This window comes from Saimiri boliviensis, chromosome 2 (assembly GCF_048565385.1).
Source record: "Saimiri boliviensis isolate mSaiBol1 chromosome 2, mSaiBol1.pri, whole genome shotgun sequence".
Taxonomy (NCBI): Eukaryota; Metazoa; Chordata; class Mammalia; order Primates; family Cebidae; genus Saimiri; species Saimiri boliviensis.
Window position 1 is genome coordinate 30,180,208 of NC_133450.1, and position 15,177 is coordinate 30,195,384.

The 15,177-nt window shown below is 47.2% G+C and overlaps 1 protein-coding gene across 2 annotated transcripts in view; it reads left to right on the forward strand.

Moving 5' to 3' along the window:
• The first annotated feature begins 4,240 nt into the window (after positions 1 to 4,240).
• Positions 4,241 to 15,177, forward strand: part of HEATR4 (HEAT repeat containing 4) — a 34,265-nt gene continuing 23,328 nt past the window's right edge. For both annotated transcript variants that reach the window (XM_074393010.1, XM_074393009.1), the window contains exons 1-4: positions 4,241 to 5,396; positions 8,520 to 9,466; positions 10,680 to 10,867; positions 12,515 to 12,655. In XM_074393010.1, coding sequence (XP_074249111.1) covers positions 5,100 to 5,396; positions 8,520 to 9,466; positions 10,680 to 10,867; positions 12,515 to 12,655 — 1,573 coding nt within the window. In that variant the 5' untranslated portion in view covers positions 4,241 to 5,099. The remainder of the gene's footprint in view (positions 5,397 to 8,519; positions 9,467 to 10,679; positions 10,868 to 12,514; positions 12,656 to 15,177) is intronic.

Here is a 15,177-nt window from a genome sequence, read left to right on the forward strand (position 1 = left end):
TATTCAATTTTTTTTTTTTTTGAGACGGAGTTTCGCTCATTACCCAGGCTGGAGTGCAATGGCGCAACCTCGGCTCACCGCAACCTCCGCCTCCTGGGTTCAGGCAATTCTCCTGCCTCAGCCTCCTGAGTAGCTGGGACTACAGGCATGCACCACCATGCCCAGCTAATGTTTTGTATTTTTAGTAGAGACGGGGTTTCACTATGTTGACCAGGATGGTCTCGATCTCTTGACCTCGTGATCCACCCACCTCGGCCTCCCAAAGTGCTGGGATTATAGGCATGAGCCACCGCGCCCAGCAGACTTATTCAATTTTTTTATGCTGTCAGTGTACAGGACCCAGGACCTGCCATCTGGTTTTGGTTCTAGAGGGCTATTTGTTGGGAGTGGGGTGCTGCCTCATGATGCTGGTCATGTAATGTGTAAGTTTAGATAATAAGGGGCCTCCAAACTCCATTAATAAGTCCTTTCTTCCTTCTCTAAGCACCCTCTAACTGCTGAGTGCCCTATATCCCTAAATTTTTCCCTCAGCGCCCAGTGCATCTAACTGTGGGACCCAGAGACTTGCCTTCTAAAGACAATAGTCCATCCTCTAAACCAATAATAATTCCTCACACATATATTTTACAGTTTGCAAAGAACTTTCATACATGTTTCTAATTTCAAGCATCATATCAATCAACACTAAATTAGAACAGGTATCAGACTCAATTTTCAGACTGGCAAACTACAGATTTAAAATTATTTGCCCAAGGTAACGTGACTGGGAAGTGTGTAATTTGGCCTTATACCTGTCCCATGATTCCAAGACAAAGACAAGCCTGAACAGGCCTCTTCTGATCAGGCCTCATAACATTTTGTTCTGTCCCCATTCCTTTTCAAAACAGACCTATCATGGGTTCCCTTCCTTCTAAATAAGCCATCATATCAGATGATAATAACTATTCCTTAAGAATTTATAATAATGGTAATATGGTATTCTTTTTGGGATGTCCGCATTTTAACTAAAGAGTCTTTTTGTCACAGGCTAAAGGGCATTTATCTGGGGATACCCTAAATCACTTTTTTTTTTTTAGACGGAGTTTCACTTGTTACCCCGGCTGAAGTACAATGGCATGATTTCGGCTCACTGCAACCTCTGCCTCCCAAGTTCAAGCGATTCTCCTGCCTCAGCTTCCCAAGTAGCTGGGATTACAGGCATGTGCCACCAAACCCAGCTAATTTTGTATTTTTAGTAGAAACGGGGGTCTCACCATGCCAGTCAGACTGGCTGGTCTGAAACTCCTGACCTCGGATAATCTACCTACCTCAGCTTCCCAAAGTGCTGGGATTACAGGCATGAACCACCGCCCCCAGCCAGTCACTCCTTATGAGTAGTCATCTTGGAGATGACTCATCCATTTTTCAAGTGTTTAGGATCAAATTGCCCCCTGCCTTAGAAGCAAGATGTGAACACACTGATGTGTTAGGAATGCAAAATGTTTTAGAAGAATATGCAAAGCTGGAGAATGTTAATGTTGTTTTCATTTTACCATTCATATTAAACGAGTGAGGAACTCATCTTAGCAAGAATCTTATAAGACAGGTTTGGTGTTGACAAAATCCCTCAGCTTTTTTTTTTGTTTTGTTTTTTACTAAGGACATCTTTATTTCTCCTTCATGTTCGAAGGCCGTTTTTGCTGAATGTAATATCCTGGATTGGAAGTTTTTTTCCTTCAGCACTTTGAATATGTCATCCCACTATCCCCTGACTTGTTTTTTGTTTTTGTTTTTGTTTTTTTTTGAGATGGAGTTTCGCTCGTTACCCAGGCTGGAGTGCAATGGCGCAATCTCGGCTCACCGCAACCTCCGCCTCCTGGGTTCAAGCAATTCTCCTGCCTCAGCCTTCTGAGTAGCTGGGATTACAGGCACATGCCACCATGCCCAGCTAATTTTTCGTATTTTTTAGTAGAGACGGGGTTTCACCATGTTGACCAGGATGGTCTCGATCTCTGGACCTCGTGAACCACTGCCTCAGCCTCCCAAAGTGCTGGGATTACAGGCTTGAGCCACCACACCCGGCCTATCCCCTGACTTGTAAAGTTTCTGCTGAGAAGTCTGCTACCAGTCATATTGGAGCCCCTTTATGATGTCATTAATAGTTGCTTCTTTTCTCTTGCTGCTTTTAGGATCATTTTTCAGCCTTGACCTTTGAGAGTTTGGTTATTATATGCCTTGAGGTTGGCTTGGTGTTTTATGACCTTCTTATACCTGTATATTCAAATCTTTCTCTAGGTTTAGAAAGTTCTCTGTTACTATTTCTTTAAATAAGCTTTTTATATTAATCTCTCCCTCTACATCCTTTTAAAGGCCAATAACTCTTCAATTTGCCCTTCTGAGGCTATTTTCTAGTTCTTGTAGGCATGCTTTTTTATTCTTTTTTGTTTGTTTGTTTCCTTTTAATCCTCAGACTGTGTATTTTCATATAACCCGTCTTCAAGCCCACCTATTCTTTCTTCTGCTTGACCAATTCTGCTGTTGAGAGATTCTAATGCATTTTTCAGTCAACTGAATTTTTCAGCTCTGGAATTTATGCCCGATTTTTTTTTTTCTTTTTGCAAAGTGAAAGCAAGTTTATTAGAAAAGTAAATAAATGAAAGAATGGCTACTCCATAGGCAGAACAGCCTTTCTGCTTGATTTTTATTATTTCAATCTCTTTGTGAAATTTCTTTGATAGAATTATGAATTCCTTATCTTGTTATCTTGATGTTTGAGCTTCTTCAAGACCACTATTTTGAATTCCCTGTCTGGAAAGGTCACATATCTCTGTCACTCCCAGATTGGTCACTGGTGCCTTATTTAGTCTGTTTGGTGAAGTAATGTTTTCCTTGATGTTCTTGACGCTTGTGAATGGTCATCAATGTCTGAACATTGAAGAGTTAGGTATTTATTCCAGTCTTTGCAGTCTGGGTTTATTTGTACACATCCTCCTTGAGAAGGCTTTCCATATATTCAAAGGGGATTAAGTGTTGTGACTTAATCCTATGGTCTCTGCAGCTGATATGTACTGGGGGGTGCCCTAAGCCTATGATGCCTGCAAATGGTGCCAACTCCTGGATACACTCCTTGGTGGCTTTGGGTAAGATAAGGAAGAATTCCCTAGTTACCCAGGTAACATCTCTCACTTTCTTTCCTCTCTTTCCCTCAGTCAGGAATCTCTCTCCCCACCGGGCTGCCTGGAGTTGGGGAAGGGGTAACATGAGCACTCCTATGGCCACCAAAGATGGCAGTGCACTGGGTCACACCTGAAGCTTTGCAGACCAGTACAGTATTGGGTCCTGCCCAAGGCCTGTGGGCACTAATCCTTAGCTACCACTCATATTTACTCAAAGCCCAAGGGCACTTTAGTCAGCAGATGGTGAATTCGGCCAGGACTAGGTCTGACCTGCCAGAGTAGTGGATTCCCTTCTGGCCCACGGTGGGTCCGGAAGTATAGTATAGGAGCAAAGGCCTGGAATCAGGAGCTTCAGGATTCTGTCTGGTGCTTTATTTTCCTGTGGCTGAGCTGCTACTCAGGTTTCCAGACAAAGTCCAGAAGAGCATCTCTTCCTGAGCTGCCCTGCCTGGAGTTGGGGGAGGAATGATGCAGGCAATCCCTTGGCCATTACAGCTCGTGTCACATGGGGTTACACACACTCCAAGTCCCCTGCCTCCATGACTAGTGCAGCTCCAGGGTTTGCCCAAGGACTATAGTCCTGTGACCTGACTGTCACTCATATTTATTCAGGGCCCCAGGTAACTTTGGTCAGCTGCTGGTAGAACCAGCTGGGACTCTGGTCCGTCCCACTCTGAGGATTCTCCTCTGGCCCAGAGCTGATCTAAATGCTTCCTCTGAGGGCGCCAGCAGAATTCTGCTCAGTGTTATGCTGTGCTGTGACAGGGCAGCAGTGAGTTCCAATGCAAAATCCCACACGCCTCTCCCTCCCCCGGGTGCACAGATTCTTTCTCCAAGCTGTTGTGCCAGGAGTGGGGGAGGAGGGGATAGGCGATGCAGGATCATCTTTCCCACCCTCTTCAGTGCCTCATCCCTTGATATGATATGAAAACCAGGTAATGTCAAGAAGCAGCTTCTCTGATCCTTGTGGAATCTCTGCCTGGTTCAGCCCGCCAGCCTCCACTCCTACCTTCACCATGTCCATCAGGGTGACCCAGAAGTCCTACAAGGTATCCATCTCTGGCCCCTGGGTCTTCAACAGCTGCTGAGGGAACTCCTCTTAGCAAGAGTCTTATGAGACAGGCCTGGTGCCCACATCAGCTCCTCAAGCTTCTCCCAAGTGGGCAGCAGCAGATTCTGGGGTGGCCTGGGTGCAGGCTATGGTGGGGCCAGCAACAGGGGCATGGAAGGCATCATCGCCATCACAGTCAACCAGAGCCTGATGAGCCCCCTTAACCTGGAGGTGGAGCCCAACATCCAGGCCACACATACCCAGAAGAATCAGATCAAGACCCTTAACAACAACTTTGCCTCCTTCATCGATAAGGTAAGGTTCTTAGAACAGCAGAACAAGATGCTAGAGACCAAGTGGAGTCTCTTGCAGCAGCAGAAGACAGCTTGGAGCAACATGGACATGTTAGAGAGCTACATCAACAATCTTGGGTGGCAGCTGGAGACTGGGCCAGGAGAAGCTGGAGGCAGAGCTTGGCAGTATGCAGGGGCTGATGAAGGACTTGAAGAGCAAGTATGAGGATGAGATCAGTAAGCGTACTGAGATGGAGAATGAGTTTGTCCTCATAAGAAGGATGTGGATGAAGCTTAAACGAACAAGGTAGAGCTGGAATCTCTCCTGGAAGGACTGACTGATGAGATCAACTTCCTCAGACAGCTGTATGAAGGGGAGATCCTGGAGCTGCAGTCCTAGATCTCAGACATGTCTGCGGTGCTGTCCATGGACAACAGCCGCTCCCTAAACATGGATAGCATCATCGCTGAAATACGAGGAGATCACCAACCGCAGGCGGGCTGAGGCTGAGAGTATGTACCAGATCAAGTATGAGGAGCTACAAATGCTGGCCAGGAAGCACGGGGATGACCCGCAGTGTACAAAGACAGATTTTTTAGATGAACCAGAACATCAGCCTGCTCAAGGCTGAGATTGAGGGCCTTAAAGGCCAGAGGGCTTCCCTGGAAGCTGCCATCGCAGACACTGAGCAGCGCAGGGAGCTGGCAGTTAAGGATGCCAATGCCAAGCTGTCCGAGCTGGAGGCCACCCTGCAGTGGGCCCAGCAGGACATGGCGCAGCAGCTGCATGAGTACCACAAGCTGATGAACATCAGGCTGGCCCTGGACATTGAGATTGCCACCTACAGGAAGCTGCTGGAGGGCGAGGAGAGCTGGCTGGAGTCTGGGATGCAGAACGTGAGTATCCATACAAAGGCCACCAGCGGCTATGCAGGTGGTCTGAGCTCTGCCTATGGGGGCCTCACAAGCCCTGGCCTCAGCTACGGCCTGGACTCCAGCTCCTTCAACCACACCAGCTCCATCAGGGCCGTGGTTGTAAAGAAGATTGAGACCCATGATGGGAGGCTGGTGTCTGAGTCCTCAGACATCCTGCCTAAGTGAACAGCTGCAGCAGCCCCTCCCAGCCTGCTTCTCCTGAGACTGCCCCAGAGCCTGGGAGGGAGGCCCCGGTGCAAGGGAGCACGGGAAACAGGAGACCCACCTGAGGCTCAGCCCTAGCCCTCAGCCCACCAGCAGAGGAATTTACTGCCTAGGGATCCCCCTTTCCCATGCCTCCGGCTGCAGAACAATTCAATGGTTTTTTTTTTTTTTTTTTTTTTTTTTGTCCATAATAAAACCTCAGCTAGCTCTAAAAGAAAGAAAGAAAATCAGGTACTATCATCACTCACCTGATTTTCTGTTGCTTATGAAGATGCTTTTTAAAATTTTTTTAGAGACAGGGTTTCACCATGTTGGCCACACTGGTCTCGAATTCCTGACCTCTGAATCCACCTGCCTCAGCCTTCCAAAGTGCTGGATTACAGGCGTGGAGCCACTGTACCCAACCGTCTTTTTTTTTTTTTTTTTTTTTAATAAGGAATCTCTGTCACCCAGGCTGGAGTGCAGTGGCACCATTTCATCTCACTGCAACCTCCGTTTCCCAGCTTCAAGCGATTCTCCTGCCTCAGCCTCCTGAGTAGCTGGGATTACAGGCCACTGCCATCACACTCAGCTAATTTTTGTATTTTTAGTAGAGATAAGGTTTCTCCATGTTGGCCAGGCTGGTCTCGAACTCCTGACTTCAAGTGATTTGCCTCCCTGGTCCCCTCAAAGTACTGGTGACCATGAATCACTGCTCCTGGCCTAAAGGTGCTTTTCTTGCAGGGACAGTTGTTCAGTTTGGTGTACCTGCATGGAGACAATTGCTGGAGGGTTCTATCTGCCCATCTTGCTCCAGCCTTTCCATTTTCAACCAGTAAGAGTAGCCACGGTTTCAGGAAAAAAAAAATCATCTTGTGACCACCCTCTTTTTCCTTACTTTTCCAGCCTATTTAAATACCAAGTGCCATTGTAAAGACATTGCCTTCATGGTTGTGAAGAGATGAAGCAATTAAATTTAGCCTCATGTGCAAAAAGTCCTAGAGTGACAGCATATTAATCATGTGTCCCTTAATTTGAGGGAGGTTATTGATTCTGGTCTAATAGCATCTAGATGAAAGTTGAGGCTTCACTGAGCATCATGGCTCACACTTGTAATTCCAGCGCTTTGAGAGGCTGAGACAGGTGGCCTGTCGATCCTGAGAGTTTGACACCAGCCTGGGCAACATAGTGAGACCCCCATCTCTCCTAAAAATAAACAGATAGCTGGGTGTGGTGGCACATGCACCTGTAGTCCCAGCTACTCGGGAGGATGAGGTGGGAGGATTACTTGAGCCCAGAAAGTTGAGGCTGCAGTAAGCTGTGAGCATGTCAGTGCTGCACTCCAGCCTGGGTGACAGAAGGAGACCCTGTCTTAAAACACACACACACACACACACACACACACACACACACAAAACAAAACAAAACAAACCTTAACAGAAAGAAATACAACAAGGTCACTTTTACACATGGAAGACAGTAAGAGAAATCATGCCCTAGGGAAAGAGGCTGTGTGCAGGTTAAGGAGGAAAGATAAAGTCAGATCTGGTCTGCGGGGCACCTTGGACGCCGGGCAGGAGTTGATACTAGCAGGATAGAAAGACATGGAATAATGGTTTCTCCTTCCTCCTTATGCATAAGGAGGCCTACCTGCTCCTGGGAGTGGCAAGGCCAACAAAGTGAGTGGTAGGGAGTGGCGCTTGAGCCAAGGCCAGTGTGGCACAGAGGTTAAGGAGGTTAAGTGCTCCAGGGTTGCGATCTAGCAGGCTAGGTTTGAAACCTGACTCCTCTGCTTATGGGCTATGTGATCTGAAGCAATTTACCTACCTCTCTGAACCTCAGCTTCTTCCAATAGGAAATGAAGATCATAATATCTTCCCTATGTAAAACCCACAGCAAGGTATTCCAAAACTATCATTATTAGGCCAAGGGAGTGCTTCAAAAGGAAAACAAAACAAAACTAACACTAAATCTAAGCATTTGTTATCTACGGTATTTGCCATGCCAGCTACAATCTGGAAACAACCCATCCAATTAATTCAGGAAGAGTCAAAACTATTTACCTATTTGATAAAATACATTATAGCTGTTCAATATTTTAACAATTAAAAACTAGCAATAAATGTGCTGGATGACTCTGAAAGAAGAAACAGGAGACATGGTCACTGTGCAGTGGAGTTAGAATCTTTAACAATGTGAGCTGTCATAGGATTAACAGTTAAAGTAAGTGGTACAGATTAGGAGTGATTTATAAACTTGGGTATGACCTGGTGGCCTGGATAGGTCAAGAAAGAGTTATGGAACAGGACAGATTGAGCTTGGCCTGGAAACTGGATAGAATTTGTGTCAAGTATGAAAGCCTAATTCATGTAGAGGATACAGAAGGAAGCTCCATTATGTGGAGAGAGGATACTCAGAGAACAGGCAGGAGACTGGACTGGCTCAAGCAGAGGTTACATGCCAGGACAAAGTCATAAACTGAGGCCAAAGTCATGGAGAACCCTGAAAGCCATGCTGAATAGTCTGAACTTTATACCATAAGCCTTTTGAACGAAAGAAAGCAACATCTGAAGACAAACTGGAAGCACGGGATACTGCTGAAAAGCAGTCATCCCTTACATGGAGATGAGGGTCTGATACAAGAAATATTTAGAATCGGCCGGGCGCGGTGGCTCACGCCTGTAATCTCAGCACTTTGGGAGGCCGAGGTGGGCAGATCACCTGAGGTTAGGAGTTCAAGAAATATTTAGAATGTTGCACCATTTTCTTTTGTTCTAATTCATGTTTTTTTCCCCACCCCCTTTCCATCTGTTTTTCACGTTATTTTCTTTCTGAACTGCCATGGGCTACCAATTTCTGCTGACCTAGAGCTCTCATCAGTTCCTCCCATTCCCTTAACAGGTGCCTGGCGTCGTCCCCAGGCCTTGCCTCTGGGCCAGGCAGTGTGGAAGGAAGCATTTGCTGGGAAGCAGTATGACCAGGACCCAGAAGGAAAAGACCTTTCTCCCTCATTGCTTCTATCAGTCACTGCCCCCACGGCTGGGATGGGGCATGACTTTAAACTACTCAAAACTGAAAGGCAAGCAGGAGTGTGCCTCTGTCGCCAGTGTGCCTCAGGCCAGCTCACAGCACTGTCTATACCGCAAGAGCCAATATTTGAAAATGGCTGCTGCAAACCTTACCTTCTCTCAGGAGGTGGTGTTGCAGCGAGCGCTGCCCAGCATTCCTTACAGCCAGTACAGCTTTGACCACCTCTACAACACCGATGGCATCATCCACACTCCCCGGATCAGGAAGGCCCGGCCTCAGAAACCTGTTAGCTTCAAGTTCCTGGGTTCCTCAAATCCCTTAGCAGGAGACACCTCCCTGCCTGTGAAGACAGAAAGCTCTGCCAATCCCCAAAAAAAGCTGAAGAAATTAAAGCCAGCAGGCACCGTCTGGGAATCACCCCACCCTCTCATCCAGCGTCCCTGCATGCATCCAGATAGTCTAGGTCGGCCGCCTTCTCCAGATGTGAACCTGGAGGACAGAGAAACGTGGCTTTCGCCTCCTGAGAAGGAGGCCAGAGCATGGGAGGACACTGTGCTGGAAAAGCTGAACAAGCGCACAGCCCGATGGATCCAGAACAAGCGTCCTCAAAGGCCTGGGGCATCCCCCAGCAAGTGGCAGAGCTTCCTGCGCCAGCAGTACGACTGGAGTCACATCCGTGATGAGCTTACCTCCTCCAGCGACCTGGAGCTCCTGAAACAGCTGGAGGCAGAAGAGACAGCAGAGTTTGAGGATCAAGGTGTCATCCCGCCCCCACAGGAAAAGAAGAAGCCAGAACTGCTGCTTCCTGCATACTACAGGTATACTGGCCAGGGCCCCAAGCACACCCTTGATAATCCCTGACTCCCCTTCGGGGACTCCCAGGTGAACTCACACTTCTGATTTCGGAATGCACTCTCCCATCAACCTCATGTTCTCCACCAGCAGCCTGCTCTCTGAGAGCTCTGCAAAGTAAGGTTTCTCAGTCTGCACTGCTGACATTCTGGGTTGGATAATTTTTGTTGTGGGAGCTGCCCTGTGCATTATAGGATGCTAGCAGCATCCCTGACTCATACCCAGCAGAGCACAACCTCCTAGCTGTGATGACCAAAGATGTCTCAAACGCTGCCAAGTGTCTCCAAGAGGGACAAAATCATTCCCAGGTGGGAACCACTGCTCTTAAAGGGATTGATTCCCAACCTTCTCCAGCAGACTTAGCCATCAGACTGCTGGTCTAGTTATCATCCAGATGCTCCCAGAAATGTATCCTTGGTGGAGTGAGGAAGGCAAGAACCTCATAGCACTCAGTGGTCCTGCCTCACTCTGAATAAGGAACCAGGGTGTCACTGACTCAAAAACTGACCAGCTACAGGACAGAGAACCAGACAACCTGAGAGAAAAAGATGAGTACATGTTTCTCAGATTGCTTCCATCTCATTTATAGCTAGAGGGAAGATGAGCTATTACATTATCCCTGATTCCCAAGAGTGAACTAAAAATGAGTGGAAATCCATTTATTCATTTGTTAGACAAATATAAACTATGTTCTTGCTACTTTCCAAGTACTCTGCTGGGAATACAATGTAAAAGCGACAGACACAGACATGCACCTTTAAGGAGCTTACTGCCTGTCCACCAGGTGGTTGGACATTAAATAACCACACACAGAATAGACAGAGTGAGATGACGTAGGAGGTGAGTTCCCTGCCCCAAGGCCATGCAGCCTCTAAGGGCATGAATGTTAACAAAGGGTTAGGCTAGAGCACAGCCGCTCTGCCATGCTGCCTGGTAGCTGCAGAAGGTGTGGATCCTTCAGTAGCTGGGCAAGGTGGCTGGAGACAGGCCCTTCTGGCAGCTCCACATTCAACTGGCACCATGGGGACAAGGCTAAAAGTTAAACATAGGTGTTCTGCAATGTTCACGTGTGTAGGAGCTGAGCTTAAAGAGGAAAGGAAATGAGCTGTGGATCTAATGGAAAGGGGGATTCACCTCCTACTCTTTCCCACTTCTCCCTCCTTTCTCACCCTTGCCAAGATTGCCCAGTTACTTCCCACAAGCAGAGACAGTTGAAATCATGCCCGGCAACAAGATCACTGAGGATATCCATGAAGAGACGAGCATCTCCCAGCCCCAAAACCAGAGCTACTTTCGCCAGGTGAATCCCCAAGCTGGAAAGTTTGCCTACTCCACAGACAACACCTTTGAACAGGAGATTTACTTTGGTAATAGAGCTGGGCCCCTGCGGTAGGGGCAGAGGAGGACATGGGCCAGGGAGATGGAAGGTCATGGGGGGCTAGAAACAGTTGTGGGTATGGACAAGAGGCCCTGGGTGACCCTGGTTTTCATGTTCGTGACCCAGCGCCCACACTGGCACAGGAGTCGGGTTGGGAATGATATCTAACGGGGGGACTGCTCTCTCTCCCTGCTTTCTCTGTCCCTCCATCTTATTAAAGCGTCAATGAAGGACGGAACTGTAAAGTAGGCAAGACTTTGGGAAAAACCAGTCTCTTCTCTGTCCACCCTTCTCCCTTCTCTCACTTTGAAATATTCTCCCACCAATGTGCTATGTTGGAAAAAATTAGGGCTTTGGAGTCAGGCACATTGGGGTTTAAATCCTGGCTCAGTATGTTTTACTAACTTTCAGTAAATTATATAATCCCTCTGATCCATAAGTACCTTATTTTGAAATGATACTAACAAAAATGCACTTTGAGTAGATGAGAAAGCACCTGTAATGCTTCTTACCCACTGTCTGGGGTGTTCAGTAAATGTTCACCACCTTCCCCTTCCCTACTGCTGTCCTTTAGATGCCTGGGCTTCCAGGATACCTGATTTAGGTCTTCGTGTTCCAAGCCGTTTCTTCTTCCCAAGCCCCATCTTGTTCCTAAACTGCTGCAGCTGAAAGTCTTCTCAAAGCGTTTAACAAAATTACTCTAAGGATTCATGACTCATGGAATCAATAAGGGGCCTCTTTTTTAGTATCTAGCTTTTCGTAAGGGATAAGCCTCTAAGTGGTAATATAGGTTCTTTTTTTTTTTTTTTTTTTTTTTTTTGAGACGGAGTTTCGCTCTTGTTACCCAGGCTGGAGTGCAATGGCGCAATCTTGGCTCACTGCAACCTCCACCTCCTGGGTTCAGGCAATTCTCCTGCCTCAGCCTCCTGAGTAGCTGGGATTACAGGCACACACCACCATGCCCAGCTAATTTTTTGTCTTTTTAGTAGAGACGGGGTTTCACCATGTTGACCAGGATGGTCTCGATCTCTTGACGTGATCCACCCGCCTCGGCCTCCCAAAGTGCTGGGATTACAGGCGTGAGCCACCACGCCTGGCCTTTTCTTTTTTTTGAAACAGGGTTTCACTCCCATTGCCTACGCTGGAGTGCAGTGGTGCTCAACTGCCACCTCCTAGGCTCAATAGATGCTCCTGCCTCAGCCTCCCGAGTAGTTGCACCCAGCTAATTTTTGTAGTTTTTGTAGAGACAGGGTCTCACAATGTTGCCCAGGCTGGTCTCGAACTCCTGATCACCCGCCTCAGCATCCCAAAGTGCTGAGATTACAGGTGTGAACCACGGCACCGGCCATGGGTTCTGCCTTAGGAAAGAAAGCACCATCCTTGGCTCCCAGACCTCTAATGAGGCGACTAGCTATGACATTTTTTTTTTTTCCCACAGACACTACGGTGACTTATCACTGTGATATTTCTAAGCAATGGTCACCTTCAAAGGATGCCCCAGAGTATGTTAGTCATGGATCCTAGGGGCTTAGATTAGGATAAAAGGAAGTTGGGTCTGATCCTGGTGATTGGGAACCCAGGAAGAAAGGAAAGAGGGAGGATATAAGGAACTCACTGTTTCTATGTCTGTTCACAGATGAAGTCCGGATCATCCACCAGATTGGTGCAAAGAGAGATCAGATTCTCCTGGAAAACCTAAATCGGTATAACAAGCAGCTATCTAAGGTCTTCCCTGAAACTCCAGAAAAGTGGAGTGCCCAGGCAATTCCTGAAGCACGTAAGGAGGAAGCTGATAATGGGGAAGGCAGGGGTTAAAAATGGGAATGTGGCTACTTCCTATCATTACCCCCCATTCATGTGCTAGCGCTCCCAGTTCATGGACTGAGGCACCATTAGCATCTAGGCAATCCCCTTTCTGCCTACTAAAAATAATCTCCCAATATTATAATATACTAACTGTGGCTAGGAAGAGCCTCACAGGAACATACATTCAGTTGAGACCTGATATAACTTAGGTATAACTAAGTGCTTTAGGGCCAATAGTTACCAACAAGGCAGCTCCTATTTCAATGCTAATAATGGGGAAGTACATCAAACTCCTGACCCAGCATTCTGCCCTTTTCCCTTGGGCTGGCTCTACCCTCCCACTCCACACTCAACGCATCTATACCTGAACTTTCACAAGGTCATCATTCTTCACTCTGTAAGACAAAGAGAGAAGGGAGGTGGCCAAGAAATTAGCTTATGAAACAAAATGTGCATATCCTCCAGGAGACTCCGTTTACCATGACACCATTCCTGTGTACCAAGCATAGGTTTTATGGTACAAGGCCAGCACTTTGGAAGGCCAAGGCAGGTGGATCACTTGAGCCCAGGAGTTTAAGACCAGCCTGGGCAACATGGCAAAACCCTCTCAGTACTAAAAATACAAAAAGAAGCCAGGCGTGGTGATGCAGCTACTTGGAGGTCTGAGGTAGGAGGATCACTTGAATCTGGGATATTGAGGCTGCAATGAGCCCTGATCATGCCACTGCACTCCAGCCTGAGTGACAGAATGAGACGCTGTCTCAAAAAAAAAGAAAATGAAAGAGTTCTTTTTTTGTTTGTTTTTGGAGACAGGGTCTTGCTTAGCAGCTCAGGCTGGAGTGCAGTGATATGATCATGGCTCATTGCAGCTTCGACCTCCCAGGCTCAAGCAATCCTCCCACCTCAGTTCTCAAATACCTAGGGTTACAGGTATGCACCCCACACCCAGCTAATTTTTAACTTTTTAAAAGATAGGGTCTCACTAAGTTGCCCAGGCTGGTCTTGAACTCCTGGCCTCAAGGGATCCTCCCACCTCAGCCTCGCAAACAAAGTGCTGGGATTATAGGCATGAGCCACCGTGCTCCGCCGAGTCATTACTTTGTGTGCTCCCTTTAGATTGGCAGTCCCCAACCTTTTTGGCACCAGGGACCAGTTTCATGGAAGACAATTTTCCCACAGACCAGTTGGGTGGGGATAGTTTCAGGATGAAACTGTTCCATCTCAGATCATCAGGCATTAGATTCTCATAGGGGTGTGCAACCTAGATCCCTCACATGTGCATTTCACAATAGGCTTCACGCTCCTGTTTGAATCTAATTCCACTGATGATCTGACAGGAGGCAGAGCTCAGCAGTAATGCTTGCATGCCCACCGCTCACCTCCTGCTATGGTGGCCTGGTTCCTAACAGGCCATGAACTGGTACAGGCCTGTGACCTGAGGGTTAGGGATCCCTGCTTTAGATGACTGTTTATATGGAGGTTGGCTAGTGGATGTGTTTCTATCCATCTATAACCCAAAGAACTGGAACTAAAGTAAATGCTGGTAGTTGTATTTTTTATTCCCATGGAGTTAAATACCAGAGATCTAAGACTTTCTCACCACAAGTCCATTTTAACTCCTTAAGCAGAGGGATATGGGAGAAATGGGGTTAATTCAGCTAATTCTCAGCTCTTCAAGCGGGAGAAGTCAGGGAGGGTCACAAGGCAAAGTGCAAGCTGGCCTGTTAGAGGTGGTTCCACAGCTCCCAGTTGCACACACCCTATCCCGCAAAAGAGGGAGGCCTCAGCAGAGTAGCTGAGTCCCCTAGCATGTCCAAGCTGCTGGGGACCATTTGGAGGAGATGCAATGTATGGGCATCTGTGCTAAACTTCTCTGGAGTCTCACAGGACTCTTTTATTTTCTTGAGATGGAGTCTTGCTCTTTCACCCAGGTTGGAGTTGCGATGGCGCGATCCCAGCTCACTGCAACCTCCGCCTCCCTGATTCAAGTGCTTCTTCTGCTTTGGCCCAAGTAGTTGGGATTACAGGCGCCCACCACCAGGCCTGGCAAATTTTTGTATTTTTAGTAGAGACGGTGTTTCACCATGTTGCGAAGGCTGGTCTCAAACTCTTAACCTCAAGTGATCCACCCGCTTCAGCCTCCCAAAGTGCTGGGATTACAGGCGTGAGCCACCATGCCACGCCTCACAGGACTCTTTTTGTGTTATGCCTTCCTTGCTGAAAAGAAAGAACTGATTCAGAGCAAATCTAAAGATGTTAAGAGTTGGAATGAAATCTTGGAAAAAAAACAGAAATGGCTGATAGTGACTGATTAAAACATGAGACTAACAGGCGGTAAAAATGATGAGTTTAGTATGTCTGGAAATGTTTTTATCATTTTCCCTTCCCTTCTCCATATAGCTCTTTTTTCTGAGAAAGAGGCTTTCTAAACTTGACACCATGAAAAACATTAAGTTCAGAAAACATAACAACTGTAGCTTTAAAATATACTAG